Source organism: Artibeus jamaicensis, unplaced genomic scaffold, assembly GCF_021234435.1.
Source record: "Artibeus jamaicensis isolate MK-2021 breed Jamaican fruit bat unplaced genomic scaffold, CSHL_Jam_final contig_388, whole genome shotgun sequence".
Lineage (NCBI taxonomy): Eukaryota > Metazoa > Chordata > Mammalia > Chiroptera > Phyllostomidae > Artibeus > Artibeus jamaicensis.
In genome coordinates this window covers 1,554,654-1,573,610 of record NW_026521813.1, presented here as the reverse complement: position 1 = coordinate 1,573,610, position 18,957 = coordinate 1,554,654, and the positions used below count along the sequence as shown (strand labels likewise).

Here is an 18,957-nt window from a genome sequence, read left to right as displayed (position 1 = left end):
TTATAACTCTTCTATGATAGTTAAAGCATTCTAAATTAGTTAAATATTTTTGCCCATTTTATTGGCTCACTTGTATTTTGTGATTATGCCTTTGTCAATGCTGTTGCTTTTTTCCTAAATTATCCAAATTTCACCATAATATTATCCACCAGTAGATGTGATCTGTCCTCTGAAAGCCTTCATGTGCCGTATTAAGACATTATTGCTTTTACCTATTATTTATTTGCATGCATAATGTAATTCTTCTACTACATTACAAGATTTTTGAGGTTGGGATTTATATTTTATTTCTCTAAGTCTCGTGACTTATCTTAGTGTCTGATAAGTAATAGACTCTCACAAATCATTTTAATGAATAAATAAATGAATCTCAATTTGAATCTCCCAAAGACAAGTTCAACAGTCTATTAAATGTTAGTCACCAGACATGTGGGCGTAATCTTGACCCTCCCTCCACTTCAGCTCCCATGAGACACCTGTGCCTGCCTCCTACCCAGTAGCTTCCTAATCTTTCCAGGACACTGCATGGACTGCCTCGTCATCCTAGCTCTGACTATCCCTGTAATTCTTTCCTGTGATTCTTTCTCCACCCTGCATTAGATCTGATCATAGAGTCCTATTTAAAGCCTTCACTGGCTTCTTAATGGTCTGGGAATAATAGTCCAAATCCTTAACACAGTTGACCAAAAGCCTACGAAATCTCTCATTTGCCCTTTTGCCCAACTCCTCTGGTAGAACTCCTCACCTGGCTCTCTCGATTCCATTCAGAATGGCCTTTATTCAGGTCCTGGAAGTGCCCATGTTTCTTCTGCCAAGGGCCTTTGTACATCTTTGTGGGACTTACCCTAACCTTAGGTATTCCCCCATTATCCTTGAGGGCTTGCCTGAAAACTCATGTCAAGGAAGATTTCCCAGACTCTCCAAACTCTTAATGGTATCTTGAAAGTATCCTTTGCAGCAATGCTATATAATTAATCTCCTTAGCTTATAACAAATTGTTTAACTCATTTTATGAGCTTCTCTAAAATATGAGCTCTGTGAATTATCGCTCAGTATTTATTTTGTTCACTGCTCCCTGTACCCATCAAGGACTTGCTTGCATTTTTGAGTGATCAATAAATATTCTTGAAGAAATAAATGAATCAAAAAAGGTTACACGTAAAAGGAAATGGAAGTGCAAAATAAGGTAATAGGAGCTTTAAGGGTAGGAATAAAATCTTATGCCAGTGTGCCTTTCCACTGTACCCCCTCAGAGTCCTTAGACTGGGACTGTGCTTCAAGCTTAGGTTTACCTTGAGCTTTCTTCACAGCCTTCTCTACTGGAAGATCTTCTTACACAGTCTCTCTTTCTGCCTTGGCAGTTGATGGACAGTGGCAGGAGTGGAGTTCTTGGAGCCAGTGCTCAGTGACCTGCTCAAATGGCACCCAGCAGAGAAGCCGGCAGTGCACTGCAGCTGCCCACGGGGGTTCTGAATGCAGAGGGCCGTGGGCAGAGAGCAGAGAGTGCTACAATCCCGAGTGTACAGGTGAGACCTGGTTACCACGTTTAAGAGGCACCTGCCATTTGAAAACTGTGACAGGACCATGCTGGATGATTGTATATTTCTAGTAAGTGAAGCCAATTGTTCTCGGACTCATTTTACTATACATCACATGTATAAAGCAGAAAAATTCAGGAGAGTCTTAATTCAAATATTGATTAAGTTGATGAAGTTTAATACTGAACTTGTACTTTTTATAAGTAAGTTTTAATGTCCAGTTGAAGATTCTATAAAAATTGAACAGGCAGTAGTGGGCCTTAGATTTTCATATTACTAAAGCAGTGTGTGGTGGACTGCTGACATTGACCATGACACATTTCTTTCAGCCAATGGTCAGTGGAATCAGTGGGGTCACTGGAGTGGCTGTTCCAAGTCGTGTGATGGTGGCTGGGAAAGGCGAACAAGGACCTGCCAGGGTGTAGCGATTACAGGACAGCAGTGTGAAGGAACAGGTGAAGAAGTGAGAAGATGCAGTGAGCAGCGGTGTCCTGGTGAGAACGAACTGAGGTTACCCCAATGAAAACATGTCTAGTATAAAAAAAGCATTAAAAATATTTTTATTGCTTAGGGCAGTACTTCCTCAGTTGAAGGATTGCTAATGATAAGGGGCAATTTACTTATTTCCATAATGGATAGAGTTGCCTCTATTTATGTTCACAGACTGTTCTACAGGTTTTTTAACCATCCGCTGCAAAATGACATTGAACCTGCAGTAACGCAAAGGCAGCCATATTGAACGACAACAAGGCTGGATGGGATTTAAACTAGTTTGGGGTATTATGTTTTTTTTTACCATTCTCGTTAATTATTTGTTTAGTAACAACCCATACACATTGCCTTAGATGATTTATAGTAGAAGTATAAAGATACAAGTGTTAGATAGCTAAGTGAGAAAAGAAAGAGATGATGTTGAAATTCAGACGCTTGTAAACTTTGCTGCTAATTCATCTTGATGTATGACCTTGGACATCCCCATTTACTTGTCCTTGCCCCATTTTCCACTGAAAAAGGAAATTCCTATGAGGAACAGATTTTAAAATGAAAGCATAGCTCTTAATTAGTAGTGAAAGAATGGGAGTGCAAATACATTAAAGGATTTTAACTGTAAGCTTAGGAAAAAATGAGAGTTGGGAAAGCCTGGATGATACATCATATATAGGGTTTGGCAAAAGTAAGTTGTGAGTGTGTGAAATAGAGTTCCCTCTTGTATTATTATTGATTAATTATTGCATTATTTTCCATACAAACAACTGTAAACCTATTTTTGCCCCACCCTGTATTTTAAAACATTATATAGAACAAAGATTCTTTCCTAATTGTGTGTATGTTTCCTAAAATATTATTGACCTATTGAGTAAGGACTTACTAAATAAGTGAAAATTAGGATTTTAGAATGCTATCATAGGGAAGACTGTAATAAACGTGCTGGAAAAGATGAGGGGATGGAGTTTTAAGACATCACAGCTGTGCATGAAGGAGAGTGCCGACCTTAGAGAGTTTGAAGATCCAGTTAAAGCCGTGTTGCTGTGGGTGGTAGCTAGCTGATCTCGCCGGCTTTCTGGTTCCTAGGGAGTAGGGCAAGGGCAACGTTCAAGGTTCCTTTTTCACTTCAGAAAATTAGGGATTTCTGTCTCAATCTAACACAACTACTTCAATTTAGAAAAACCAAGGAATTCTCAGAGATATCTGGGGGTCAAAACTTTGTATTTCTTCATACTGAGAATTTTAATGACTTCTCAGAGTTCAACTCTAATACCAACAGAGACTGAAATCTAAGAGTAGCAATGTCAGAAGGCTTTTTTAGAGCTTACTGGAGATCTAAAATGCGTTTGTTACTTCTTAAGGCCCTATGAATTTAGAATGGTAAGAAGTTGTCAGCATGCAGGGCTTTGTTGAGAAGGATACCTATGCAGATTAGCAGTGCAAAATTGCTGCTGTGCTGAATAAGAATTAAGAAGCATCATACAGAACGGATTTTTTTTTGCCTCAGGGAGAAATGGTATTAGAACAGTGGGCATGATTAAACGAGACTTTTAATATTTGAAGTTACCTAAACTAGTCTAAGCATGCCAGGGTTCTTACCTGGGCTGTTAAAACTGTCATCTGCATATACCGAGGTACAACAGGGCTGCTGCCGTCTGATTTGAAAGATTGCCACCTGCTGTTTAGAAAACATTTTACATATTTATTTACAAAAAGAATTGTATGTTATTTGCTAGGTTTGTTTGCTGGCTTTTATGATTTAAAGTAGGCTGACACATTATATAGAATAGTAAATAATTTTTCTATTATATGTATCATGCTATGCTATATTGCATATAGAGGTGTGGGCAAAAGTGGCTTTACAGTTATTCCTATGAAAAAGACTTGCAGGCTCTCATTATTGTAATAGTTTGCTTTATAACTCTGTGTTTTGTGTACTCACAACTGTGAACCGGCTTTTGCCCACCCTTGTATATTTAGTTTTAACCTTAACATTTCTATTTTTCTCTTCCCATCATATGATTTGAAAGTATATTACACATGGGACAACCTAATGGCTCCAAGGTTAAACACTGACAATATAAATTGAGAAAACTTTTGAATTATCATAACAGTTACTAAGTCATTTTCCTTCTTTTGTCAATAATCAATTGCAACAAGTGTTCTTTTTAAAATTGTGTTTTTTAGATATTATTTTTAGTGCTGTTCTTTCTCAGTTTTTCTTCAGATTGCTGAAAATAGCTAGTATTATTGTTATGGTTCACTTAATTTGGATGCAAAACACATTAATCAAGTTTGCCAAGAAACAAACCTTCAGTTGTCAGGAAAGAAAAATATAATATACTCACATCTTTGTCTGGATAATTAATGAAAATAATGATTAATCATCTGGATTTAATCAAAAGCTGTTATGGTGTCTACTATAAAAATGAAAAATAAAGTTCCCATCAAGATTAATATATTCCTTTACTGGTAAATAGATAAAATAAAGTATTACAGAGAGCAGCACATACAGGAAATATAGTCAATAATATCGTAATAACTGTGTACAGTGCCAGGTGGGTACTGGAAATATTAGGGCAACACTTTGTGAAGTATGTGATTGTCTAACCACTATGCTGTACACCTGGAACTGATATAAGGTAATACTGAATGTGAACTGTAATTAGATTTTTTAGTTTTTTAAAAATAAATTGGAATTTTTAAAAGAAAAAGCATCACTGACCAAAAATAAGACATCGCTCTTGTCCTCATAAGGAAACAGAAATAGAGGAAGGAAAAATACATTTATTTTTATATATTATATTTATGTTTTATAGTTAGCAGTATATATATATTTTATGTAGTATATCTAATATATGTGATGCATATATATACACACACACATATACATACACAGGATCTAGCACAAATAATGCCCCCTTTTTGTTACATAAACAATATTTTATTACAGAATCATAAGCATGTAATTCTGTAACATAACGGTATCACACTCAAGCGCACCTTATGGCCTTTTCAGTGAAATGTTCAAATCGCTGTCCATCTCGTGTGAGACATTCACATACCCTCCCAACCACTCTCAGTGGCATTACTTCTGCCAGACCCTGTATATGCTGTTGAGTGTATATAGCTGAGTGATAGGGTCGCTATAGGGAGACAATTAAGTTACCCAATGTTTTAATTGGTCAAACTCACCTAATGATAATGTCATTGACGTCAGTCTCATTGTGCACACTCAGGCTTTGAGGGCTGAAATAGTGGAAGAGTAATAAATAGCTGCTATGATTTAGTCACATTGCTACACTGTGATAACATACTAATGTCAGTCCTCTGTTACTTCCCTGGTTCATCTCGTGTAGAAGGCAGACGTTACTGGTGGGTTGGCTCTGGTCACTTTCAGGCTTCTAGGGCCTCTTTGCGTGCTCCCAGGGAAGGGGCGTGCTAGTCCTGCAGCTCCAACTCCAAGACCCATTACTCCTCAGTCATCATCTGCTGAGTTGGAGCATACCATTCACAGGTAGACGTTAAACTTAATTTATACACGATACGTCCTTGTTGGAGTCATAATGGCTTTTATTTACAAATGGTGAGTATGTCTGCAGATTTAATGTCCTGAGAAGAATTTGTGAAGTGAGATAGCTGTGTCATAAATGTACAGAGTAATAGCAATTTAGACTAGAGATAAGCAGTTACTGGGATATTTAACTTGAAACATTCATACCACAGGAGGTTAGCAATGATGTGTGTAATTCCTAACTTGTCTTGAACACTGTAGTGCACTTGCATTAGCATTCGGTAACTTGTAATACCGTAAATGTAAATCCTCTCCCCACTTAGGCGACATAGCCTTCTGGGAGGGAGTGACTGTCCCTTATCTCTGCAAGGTTGCTCTTCAGAAGGCTTCTGTCTCCTCTGGAGACCGAGGGAGACTTCCATTTGGTCTCTGAGCTCTGGTAGGAAGAATGAATCACTAAACCTGCTTACATCGTACTCCTGTTTTTTTTGCATGTCAGTCTTCCTTGTCCAGAGCTGTGCTTCTCAAGCATCAGTGCACAGTAAGAGTCACCCCGGGAGCCTGTAAAAACACAGATTCCGGAGCCAGGCCCCCAGAGGGTCTCACTAGTTGGTCTAGCAGGGGCCTGTGAATTTGTCCTCCTAACAAGCTACTAGATGATGTTGACCCTGCTGCATATTACCTTCTAGGTTACACTGGGTCAAAATACATACTGTAGTTTCCCCTCATCTGTGACTTCACTTTCCAGAGTTTCAGTAACCTGTGGTCAACTGTGGTCTTAAAATATTAAATGAAAGGTTTCAGAAATAAACAATGTGTAAGTTTTAAATTGCATGCCATTCAGGGTAGCAATGTGATGAAATCTCATGCCATTCTGTCCCATTCTGTCCAGGGTGTGAATCATCCCTTTGTCCAGTGGGTCCACTCTGTGCATGCTGCCACCTCTTAGTCATTTTGTAGCCCTCTTGGTGAATGGATGGTCTGTTGAAGTATTGCAGTGCTTACATTCAAGTAACTCTTATTTTACTTAATACCATATTCCCATAATTTTATTACAATATATTTTAACATTGGTTATTTTATTATTGGTTATTGTTGCTAATCTCTGATTGCTGTCCCCAGTTTATAAATTGAACTGTATCATAGGTATGCTTGTATAGGAAAGAAACATAGTATACATAGGGTTTGGCACTACTGCCGGTTTTGGCATCCACTGGAGGCCTTGGAGCTTAACACCTATGGGTAAGGGTGGGACTACTATAAATAAATAAAGTAGTAAAATTAATGAAAAAATGGCAAACAGTCCTCTGCTTCAACTCCTAAAGAAGATGGACAATCTTATTTTCTGTATATTTCTTCATAAATAATAAGGGATTGTCTCTGGAATTGGGTGATAATGACAATACAGACAGTCCATTTTAGGTCTCCCTAGCCCACTCATGTTTTAACCAAAATGAGGTCTCTTAAAAGCAGTCCCTTAAAGGAAATTAGGCTTTTAACTACTTGTTGTGAACAAAGAAAGGTGGTTTTGTCTTTACGTAACTCTCAGTCCCCTTCATTCCTCCTCTGTGGAGAGGAGGAGAGACAGCTTGGGCATTGTCTGAACATGTCTGATACGAAGCTGTGCACTGTCAAGACACAGGCCTCCTGCAGTCCTGCCACCCCAGCTCCTCTCCCCCTGGGCAGGAGCACCGCTCACTACCTCCTGTCTTCCAAAGCTGATAGCTCTCAGCACACAGGGCTCTGTAACATTCTATGGCGGCGGGGGCGGGGGGTGTTGTCAAGGAGGAGGATGAATGAAGCCTTAGCTCACATTGACTTATTTCCTCCTCTGTTCCCAGGTGGAGAAGTGGTGAATTAATCACTATTGATACAGTACTTTGTCTTTGTTAGAGAGAAGTTTAACAAGTTAATAAGTCAGACTTCTAAACTGTGAGGACCACTGCATTTTTAAAGCTAAATGTAATCATTATTAGACACCCAGATATGTGGCATAAAATTTACAGTTTTTAATTATTTTTATTTTTATAACCTCAATTAGAGCTTATATTCAATATTATTTTGTGTTTGTTTCATGCATACAACATAGGGATTAGACAATCATTTACTTTACAAAGTGTTCCTATATTTCTAAAGAGAAAAAAGCATACTGCTTTACATTGAAATATTCACATGAAGGTTGGCCCCTGCTTTATAATTTTTCATTCCAAACCACAAGATTATCACTAATAGTACTTTAAAAAAGCTCCAAATTCATTAGCATTTCATCTTTATTTTTGCAGTCAAATGTTATGAGTATACTCTCTTAGGAATTATATTATTACATGTTCAATATTATTATAGCTTTCAAAGGTTAAAGCAAGTGTCTGCACTGAATATTTTGGGGCAGAGCAAACCATGTCACCCCTGAGTGTCCATATCAGTTGTTCACCTAAAACCACGCGCTGAGTTGGGTGTCCACAGTAGGTGGCACTAAGTATTGACGTCTGTCATCTTCAGTGTTCTGTTTGTTCTGCCACAGCACCTCAGATACATTCATAAAGTAGGGAAATGAATTGAAACTGGGTACCCCTGGGTGAAAGACATTACCTGTTGCTTAATAAGTATCTAAGAAAGCGTTTTATTACCTACTCCAGGCTACAGTTCTGCAGCAAATGAACTAAATGTCACAGGCAGAATCCCTGGGGTCTAAAATAATGAATGTGTATCCCAGATAGTACTATATGTGCCTTAGTCACACCTGTTGCTATGGAGATATTTATCATAATTTGCCTTATCAGATTGCTCATCAGCTGAGACTTTGAGAAAATTCTCATAGCTTCTGCTACAGCAGAAACTTAAAAAGCGATTTGTTGTAATTTCATATTAACCTACCTTGTCAAATTTAGAAATATTTGACAACATGCTGATCATTATCAAATTGAAATTAAAAAATTTAAGCAGCACTTTTCACTGTATTCCCTTTCATCCCATATTGTTTTTATAGGAAAAATAAACATATTTTAGAAACCATTTAATTATTTTTAAATTAAAAAAATGCAAATTATTGTAACTAGTAAAACCCCTTTTTGGATTCAAAGTTTATCGACACTGTAAACTTGAACAGGGTCCTTGACATCCCTCTTCCCACTCATTTCCCTGTGCACGGACACCCCGACATGGGACGACCCTGACCCTGAGGCCCTGCATGGGCGCTGTCTGGTTGCTGTCTCTCTCTCCAGCCGTCACCTGGGTGAGAAGCACCCACAGCTCTGCATCTTTATGCTCTCATCTCTTCCAATACCTGAGAGCCAGTTTCAGGCAGGGTATCAGATCAGACGGTCTCACCAGAAGGGTGTTTCTCTTTGACCACCAAATCATTCCTGTCATCTGAAGTCATCTCTTCTTCTTACCAGTCCTCGAGTTAGTGCTGGATTCCACCTCCATCAAGTGCCCCCCCAATCCAGTGCCCCTGCTTTCTCTTCTCCTGGCCACTGCTTGCTTGTGGGGGTGGGGCAGTGTGGTCCGAAGTGCAGGGGACTTAGAGCCAAACAAAGTTTGGCTTTGGGCCTCAGTGTCCTCATGTATAAAATGGGGATAGTAATGTGCACCTCGGGGGAGATTGTTTTAAGGATGAAAAGATGAAATACTATAACTAATTAGAATTATTAAATGGCAGTGTAAGTCCTCTTTATCCATTTAAACATGTGATTGCAACAACTACCTTTTGTCATCTCTTCCACACAGGTTTACCTGATTATTCTTCCCAACTCATGGCCTTAGTCACATGACTCCCTTGCTCAAAAAACCTCCAAGATTCTCATTAATTGCCCAATGTAGTTCATATGGGATCTTCATCCATCAGCTAGTTAGCTTTCCAAGGACATTTTATATATATATACACATTTTTTCTCCTGTTGCTTATACTGTTAAAAGATGTCTCCTACCTTAATCATTCTTCTTTCTCCCATAGTCAGATGAGTGATTTTCTTTCTTCGAGCCCCTGTAAGCTTGCTTGTGCTCCCCTTGTTGTATTTACTATTACACACATATATTATTATAGCTCTTTGTTAGAATTCCAGCTCATTGCAAATGAGTTATCTATGTTCTACCTCCCAAATCCACTAGCCTACATGGAACCCAGTTAAGTGTAGTAGATCATTAGATACTTTCTCTTTTGAATGTTTTTATTCAATATCATAAGTGCTATAACTGGACTAATAAAATCATTTATATAAAGCATGATGAAAAGTTTCAAAATGACTAGGATAGTAATGCCTTATGCTTTATAATCTCTTATTCTTTCAAAATGCTGTTAGTTAATTAGAATTGCAATGGACATTTTAACATATATACTATTCTTTTTTTATAGTTACAATTTGTGGCACAATCCTCCCTTCCTTAGAAATAAATCCATGAGATATTGGATGTAAAATATGTGTTAAGTTTTTATAGCAAGTTTCTTAATTTCCCCCAAATCTCGGTCCAGTTTCTTCTTTTTGGCCAGAGCTCCTGAAGGCACTCTGGTAGCCTTGAACTGGCTAGAACTGGACCCAGGTGTGCCCAGATGGCGGTTCCAAAGGTCTCAGGGTGGCGGGCAAACTGGGGGGTGTGGCCCGTGGTCCCCAGACTGGAAAAACCTTGCCAGTTACCCCAATGTACCTCCAAACTGTATTATTTTCTACACGTGCCGTGACCTGGAGAAGGCTGTGAGGCTCTGTTACCCTCCTCAGGGTCTCAGAGAACATGAAAAAGCAAGTAAACACAGTTCTCCAGCAGAAGCCTCTTTGTACCCTGATATGAAACTTAAAACTCACTGAAAGTAATGGTTATAGTCTTCACAATTAAAGGTAGATGCCTATTTTTATTATTATTAACAGGTTGGAACTACAACTGATCTTGTGTGCTGAACTGAAATATATAGCTTAAGAAAATAATAATCCAGAATTTTCAGATATTTGTATATATTGATATAAAACGGTCTAGACCAGGGTCCCCCGACCAAGGGGCTGCAGACAGGTACTGGTCTGGGCCTGTTAGAAACCAGGCTGCACAGCAGGAGGTGGGCCTGAATGTAATGGGCTTGAATCATCCTGAAATTATCCCCAACCACCCCCTGGTCCATGGAAAAATTGTCTTCCACCAAACCGGTCCCTGACGCCAAAAAGGTTCGGGACTGCTGGTCTAGACCAAGGAAGGACTCAAACAAACAACCTGTAACACACATTGTTTGCTAATGAATTTAAACTTCATGCTGACTTGCAGACTAGAAACAAATTTTTGCAAAATATGTATATACCTTATTTACTATACAGCAAATGCTCAGAGACAGCATAACAGCTATAAGATTGGACTGAGAGAGGTGTTTGACTGACATCGGTCCACCGTGTCCTGCATGAGTGATTTCTCTTCTGCCTTAGTTCCCTCACATTTAAAATGAGGATCATACTTGCATCCACTTCATCAGGTTATTATGAGGAATTAGATGGATTAAAATATGGAATGCACTTAGAAGAGCACCTAAGTCACAGTGGTAGGTAAATATTGCTGTTCTAACTGTATGTTCTTTCAACTTGAGACTGATGAGAACTATTTTCTCTATAAGGAAGGCTGTTAGAAACACATTCGACAAACACTCTTTTTCTTCCCTCAGACCTTAGCTGCACCACGCATTCTTCATGTGAGAAGGCCCCAGTGCTGAAATGGGAGCCAGGAGCTGTGTGAGCACGAACCCTGGATCTCTCTCACCCACCTCTGTGTCCCCCAGCTCAGGGCATTCCCAAGGCATGAGAATTAGTGAATGGCCAGCAAGTGAGATTCAAAACGTGGTGTCATGTATAGTGGTGCCCTTTTCCCCCCTGCGCGCCAGCTCTGCACCGGAATCAATTTCTCTCTAATGCTAAAATTGTAGTAGAAGGGGTGAAAACTAATTTTCTACATCAGATGGATTTAAACCTGTATAATTTTTGCTGTTTTTAAGAGATGGAAAATCACTTTGAGTAGACAGATTAACAGCTAATCCCTAGGTAATTGCTACCTTGTTTTAAGGGATCATGCTAACCACATACTTGCAGCGTTAAGTGCAGTTGTATCTTACAAATGGGTTTTTATATCTTTGCCCTCATGATAGCAAACAGTGGGATCTTTCATCTGATGAAATGAGTTGCTGTTCCATTTTACTAAAGGCATAAGAAACAAGAGTCCTTCATATTGCTACACAATAATATGGTTTTATTTCGAGCACAGAGAGTGGCCTGAGCTAATTATGTATTTTCTAATTTACAAAATGCACATATGTAGCATTAAACAGGAAAAAAAATAACCCAAATCTCTGTCTCCAGCTTATGTTTCTCTCATGTGCTTTAGTTCCATATTCCAACCAACTTCTTGATAACACCGAGACAGGCTCAAATGTCTCAAACTCAGAAGTATTTGCAGCATCTTCTTTCCCAAGTTCTGTTCTCATGTGCTGGGTCTCAGTGTGTAGCACACCAGACGTGCTTCCTGGGAGCCTGAATTTCATTTTAATTTCTCTCTCTTCCTCACCTCCTACATGCAGTTATGGAGCTGAGCCCAAACCACCCACTAACTAGATTGTGAGTCCATACAGCTTGCACTGCCATGTCCTGTGATTCCACGCCCTTTCCCCAATTACACCAGTTGGATTTATCACAGGCCTCCCTGCCTTCTGTCTGACTCACATTGCTTCAATTCATTCTCCACACTGGAGGTCCAGCATTCAAAACATTGTAATACATTTCCCTTGCCCTTAAATTTAAGCTACCAATTTACCTCATCATATATTAACCTTCTTCCTCCCACTTCTACTCATCCCAAAGCCACATTCCAGTTATTCTGAAATGCTCCCAGTTCCTCGAGTGTCCCGTGTTCTCCTTGTACCCTGGATCTTCCCGTGTGTGGTTTTTAAGATACATTTTCCCTTTCGTTCCTGGCTAGCTCCTGCTTATTTTTGCACCTGAGCTTGGACATCTTCTGGAAACTCTCCGCTGATGAGCTCTCCCCTAAAGTACTCCTTGGGGCAGCCAGGACTTCTCAGAGCACAGCCAGTGTTCTGTATGGTGTGCTCTTCACTTACTATCTCTCTTACCATTTGGAGAGTTGAGAGACCTTGACTAGTCCCGTTCATCCTTTTTATGTGCTATTTTCACCAAGGTGACTAGAACATTGTGGAGCTCAGTGAACATCTGTAGAATGAACGGATTCTGGCACTGAGGAGAGCCGCCACTGGCAATGGCAGAAATGCAAGATGCAAGAAAATAAATTTTTATTTTGATTTCTAGGCTGTTTTCCTTTTGGTATGAGCATAAGTAGACCTACTTTCTGAAGTAAGTTTTAAAGATATAATATTCAAAGTATGCCAAATCACCTTTGATGAAATATTTAAAGCACTGTGGGATTTGACATTGCTACTAAAAAGCTGAAAATCCTGGGCCAATTTGCAACAGGAATGTATGATTCCCTGCCATCTTTCTTATCATCTGTACCCTGTGTTTCTGTCTCTAAGAGCCAAAATGAATCCAACGCTTCTGAATCTACCGTGAAGAAAACAAGGCTTGTCAACCCCTCTAGATTTAGAAAATGACTGTGATTTGGGGGGGTAGTATCTATTGGAAGGAGACCATAATGGTTGTCAGTAGGTAAATGGGCATTAATAACTGAGGGCTGTGGTTGGGAAAAGAAAAGCTACACATTTAATCAGCTTCCACCTTGACCAGGTAGGATGTATGCAGATCCCATGAGGGGATTCTGAAAAGGGTCCCTTGGACCTTTACCAAGTTAGACATACTCTGCAAGGTAAACGTTTGCCAACACCTGATACTCTGGAAGCCTCACTTGACTAATCTTTTAGGAAAATCATAGTTGCTAACCTCTGTCTCTTACAGGTCCTATCTACTGCTGGCCTATTAACTACATATACGCACCACACACACTGTCCTCATTACTGAATCATCCTCATTTGTGTCATCTTCAGTATTTGGGGTGATCAAAAGTAGATCTTTTCAAAAGATTTAGTCATTTTTTCGTTAAAAGTGTATGTACATGTATATCATGAATGCTGGACTTGTAAGTGCTATGTACTCTAGAAGTGAAACAAAATAGGAAAATCACCATCTTTATTATGCTCACTTTCTAGCAGGAAGAGGCAAAGAAATATGTAGAAAGCTAGAAAAATATGTAGAAGTTATAAGGTGACAAGTGTTTTGAAGAACAATAAAGGAGGGGAGTGTTTGGGGGTAGTCAAACACCCCCCTGAAGAAATTAAATAAAATTAAAGGCAGTAGGGGAGACCGGGGGGAGAGAACATGTGTACAGATTCCCAGGCAGGAGCTTGGTTGGACTATTGGAGAAGCCTCGAGGGGCCTGTGTAGCTGAGGTGGGGGCAGTGAGCTTGGAGATGTGGGAGCTGCAACAAGGGGCTAGATCGAAGGGTGTTGTAACAGGCTGGTTTAATCACTAAACATTGTACCTACATGAAAAGAAGACATTTTATTTTTTTCTAACAATATACCTTTAAAAATCAAGCACTGACCCATATTTCTAAGTATACTGTTAAGTTACTACCTCTGCCCATCATGATTTTGAACCTTACAGGTTTCAGTGGCTGGCCTAGTAAATGTTTCACCCTATTGGCCCGCCTGTGCCATCTAGTGGTAAACGCTTGCAATTACCAGATTTTCTGACCACACAGTCGACCGTGGGGGAGGGGCATTGCCCAGAGGAGTGCTTTCAGAATAACAATAGGTGTGAAAAGCTTTCTGAAACCACTAGTGGGAAATAAGTCTGTGGTGCAAATTGCTTCTTTATTAGTTTATATCAAGACCAAATAAAAAAAACTTATAGCAAGAAGTTTTATGAAATTTATTTCATGTTTCGTCAACGAACCAAGGAAAATTTGAGTTTGAACACTGAAAACCAAAGTACAATTGAAGTGAATGTGAATGATTACAAATGAAGAGATGATGATGAAGACGATATTGGACAGAAGTTTGGATGTATATATGAAACAAAAATAATTTAGTATCCTAGTAACATTAGATTAATGATTGCTATGTCTTTTAAAATAGGCTAGTTGTTTTATATAGAATTCAATTATAAAATAGACTATGCATGATGTATTTTGCTTTAACATGTAGTCTAATTTTCCTTTTTTTCATATTCTTTAGTAGTTTTGGCTGACTTTTACAGAAAACATAATTATTTATTACAGTGTTGTCCAATACTGTGGCTATTAAGATTTAATTTTACTTTAGTTGAAGTTAAATGAAATTTAAAATTCAGTTCTCAGTTTTCCAGGCTGCATTTCAAGTACTCCCATGGTCACATTTGGTTCATGGCGACCATATTGGACAGTGGAAATACATTTGCATCACTGCAGAAAGTTCCTTTAGACAGGGCCGATCTACTATCTTGTCTCCTTAGTAAGAGTGATTCACTTAACAAAGGCGTTTTGATCACCTACTATATGTTGGACACCATCCAAGTTCATTATAGCCGATTGAAGGGAAATAAAGAAAAGCATCATTAGTCTCCTAAACAGCAAAATTTAGGATTTGGAGAGTTTCACACACATAACCAAAGCATTTAACCAAATATTTTAAATCTATTGTGAGAAGACCCATAATACTTTGTATATTCCGTGACTAAGGTATTAATAGAGGCTTCCCAGAGAATATCGCCATTTAAGATATTTAAAGATTAATATCTTTATCTTTTAAAGATACATAGGAATTTAAAACAAAACAAATGAAAAAAGAGCAGAGAGAATTTTAAGTAGAGGAGACAGCTCTTGTAAAGTCCGGTAAGTGTGAATTGGTGTGGAATGCATGGACGATGACAGTTAATTCTGTGAAGCTGAAGCACAGGCGAATAAATGTGAACTGGAACTGGAAGGTCAGTTTAGGTATCACTAGAGGGCCTTTTTCATCACACTGAGCCTGGTTATCTTTGTTGGGCAGGACTGGAGAACCTTGGAAAGGATTTAAGTAGCAAGTGCTGGGGTTAATCTTCATTGTAGAGAGTACACTGTTGAGGTGGCATGAAAATTCAGTTAAGGGGGAAGATGCTGAGCAGTAGTTGTCACTTTATATCCAGCCCTTCAGTGCAGAAAGCAAGCATCATGCTTGTCCCCTTTGGTCCTCATTCCCTATATCACTTAGTCTATCCCCGAAACTGTTGACCTCATGTCCACCTACTGATTTTCCTCTTTAGTATAATCATCCTCCCGAAGGCCATCATCACTTCTGGGTGAAAGCACTGCCTTGGCCTCCTCAGTGGTCTTACCCTACCTGCTGCACTTCCTTTTACCCACAGAAGGCAAAACATCTTAAAATTACAAATCAACTCTTGCTAATTGCTGTTAGAACCCTTCAGTGGCTGCTGATGGGGGCCTCCAGGTGCTGACTTTGGCCTGTTTCTCCAACCCATTCATTATTCCATACTCCTTATTCTTTTGTGCCCAGCTCCAGGGGTCTGGGTTCACCAAGCTCTTCTCTCCTTTCAGGCCTTCGCAAATACTGTTACCTCCTCCTGGAATGCTTACTGTACCTTACATAGCCAGTCTTAATAAGCATTACTTCCTCCAGGAAGCCTTCTTTGGTTCTTCAGCTTTGATATTGAAACAACAGCTTATACTGTTTGCAGTGTTTATCATAGTTGTACTCAAGTAATGGTGTGTTTGTTTGTTTGATCTCTGTCTCCTCCCTGAGGCAGAGAAGGCTTCTTGCATGAGGCAGAGAAAGCTTCTTTCAGACACCATTGGTCCTCTCTGGAACATAGCACATGGTAGGTAAATGCTGAATGAACCAATGAAGTTGTTCCCCTAATTCAAATGGATGACTTCCTGGGAAGCAGTGGACAATGTGGGAGTGGGTGGTTGCTGACCGTTGGCTGGTGACGGCTGCTGCATCACTTAATTTATTTCTCTGTGCTTCTGTTCTTGTAATTTGGAGGATGGAGTTCTGCACAGAGGCTGTCTCTACCCTCACTTGAGTTTTACTTTTTTTGTAATGGATTTCATTTTGTGATTTTATAGTTTCGACATATAATGGCTCTGTCTCTATTTGGCACCACCTATCCCAGGCCAAATTTAGTGGCAAATCTAGCCCTTAGGTCCCAGGAAGGGGCCTCATCAACCTCAGCCCTTCTGCCCCTGCAACAGCCTGGGGGGTGACTGGGCAAAGAGGGCGTGGCTTGGCTCTTGATGGGGGAGGTGTGGGGCTCCTTGGCAAGGTGATTCCTTCCACCCGGTTGTTCTCTGCTGCCCTTAGTTTTTTCTCTGAATCCAACATGAAGAATCTTTGGGCCCCCCCTCAAAAAATTAATTCACCTCTCTGGGCGTATTTTTCCTTATGGTAAATGGGTAGTCTCTACCTCGTAAGGTTTCTAAGGGAAGAGTAAATGAATCCAGGCAGGGAAGACTCTTAATAAGGGCTCCAGAATATTACTATTATTTTTAACATGTAGAAAAAATACATGTGTACATATATCATTTATTTGATTGAGGTAAAATTGACTTATTAATATGTTTGAAATTATCTAAGGGAAATGTTTAACAATAAAAAATAGTAAGAGTTGGATCATTCTGTGAAAACACAGTGCATGAGAAGAGGAGGAATGGCCCACATGCTCAGTGGAGGCTGAGAGAGGACAGCTTTCTGAGACCCTTAAGGAAGTGTCTCCAAGGAGGAGGGAGAACTCAGAGTATGAAGTGCTTCCCTGAGTAATGACTAACATGAGTGCGTCGGGTTAGGAGATCCTTGGTGGGGTGAAGAGAAGACATTTTTTTGAAAATGGGGTTGGTAAAAGTTGAATTGGTTGGTAAACCACCCACCACGTGAAGATTCCATAAGTTAGAAACAAGTGCCTATGCGTTTTAATGAAAATCTAGAGGGAGATTATCTTGAACAACTCAAGGGAGCACAAAGGATATGCAGGAAGTCAAAAGGAAAGCTACTGCGGAGTCAGGGCTCCAGAACCCAGTCCTGCGGAGCCTCCCGCAGCTCTGTCGCTGTAGATGCACCTCTCCCCTCGGGGCCCTGGTGTTCTCCTCTGGTAAGAATAAGAAGACGGCCTAGGTGATCTTTAATGTCACTTTCAGTTCTCAAATATCCACGTGTTTAAAGCATTCATCTTATCCTAGGTAATTATAAGGGAAATATTATTTCAATATTGTAATGTATCAAATTACATTCTTCTAATAACTGTTAATATATCCTAGTGAGTTTGTAAATTTGGATGTAGATTTGGTATCAGTAGAATTATGACTAGCATGGATCAAGTAGCATATTATCTACAGAGGGAGAAATTTCTCCCAGGAAGTCACACTCATGTGTATATTAGGTACTTACTATTTTAGGTCCTTATTTATTAAATAAATGCAATTATATAACCATATGTTAGCATGTTCACTTATTCAATTTTGAGCAACTTCTATGTACCAGATGCACCAGTAGGCGCAAGATACAGAGAGGAGCAGACACGATCCCAGGCTAGAGGCAAAGGTACTCACTGGGACATACAAGTGGCAGTGCCGCGAAAAAAGCACCACGGTCGGTGTGTCTAGGGAAGGGACTCAGGTGTTCTTTCATCTGGGAGAAAGGTGTCAATATAGACAGAGCTTGTTCTTTTGTGAATTCTTTGGCTTTCCATGAAAATATTTCTGGTTTGCATCTGTTATAGTTGATATTCCCTTTAAGTTTCTTTCCTCAGTAAATAAATTAAGCTTTTGAAAATAATAAGGCCAAAAGATCAAATCATTTTATTTTAATTTTCTATTTTTAAAGATTTTATTTATTTATCTTTAGAGGGGAAGGGAAGGAGAGAAGGAGAGAAATATCAGTGTATGGTTGCCTCTTGTGCATCCCCTGCTGGGAACTGGCCTGCAACCCAGGCATGTGCCCTGACTGGGAATCAAACCACGATACTCTGGTTCGCAGGCCCTCACTCAATCCACTGAGCTACACCAGCCAGGGCTATTTTAATTTTTTTCATTTTTAAATTGTATTTTGTTGATCATGCTATTACATTTTCCTCCTTTGCTCCCCTCCACCCAGCAGACCCTGCTCTCTCAGGCCATCCACATACCATTCATTGTTCATGTCCATGGGTCATATGTATAAAGTTCTTTGGCTACTCCATTTCCTATGCTGTACTTTACATCTCTATGGCTATTCTGTAGTTACCTATTTGTACTTCTTAATCCCCTCACCTCTCACCCACTGTCCCCCATACCCCCCTCCTATCTGGCAACCATCAAAATACTCTCTGTATCCACAAATCTGTCTCTGTTTTTCTTGTTTGCCTAGATTGTTTTTTAAATTCAGTTGTTGATGGTATGTACTTATTGCCATTTTATTGTTCATAGTTGTGATCTTCTTTTTCTTAAGTCACTTTAACATTTGATATAATAATGGTTTGGTG

At 39.5% G+C, this 18,957-nt stretch overlaps 1 protein-coding gene across 1 annotated transcript in view; it reads left to right on the top strand.

The window, feature by feature from the left end:
- Window positions 1-18,957, top strand: part of ADGRB3 (adhesion G protein-coupled receptor B3) — a 736,029-nt gene that overhangs the window by 295,162 nt on the left and 421,910 nt on the right. Inside the window, exons 6-7 of the mRNA XM_037139787.2 lie at window positions 1,362-1,526; window positions 1,868-2,032. Coding sequence (XP_036995682.2) covers window positions 1,362-1,526; window positions 1,868-2,032 — 330 coding nt within the window. The remainder of the gene's footprint in view (window positions 1-1,361; window positions 1,527-1,867; window positions 2,033-18,957) is intronic.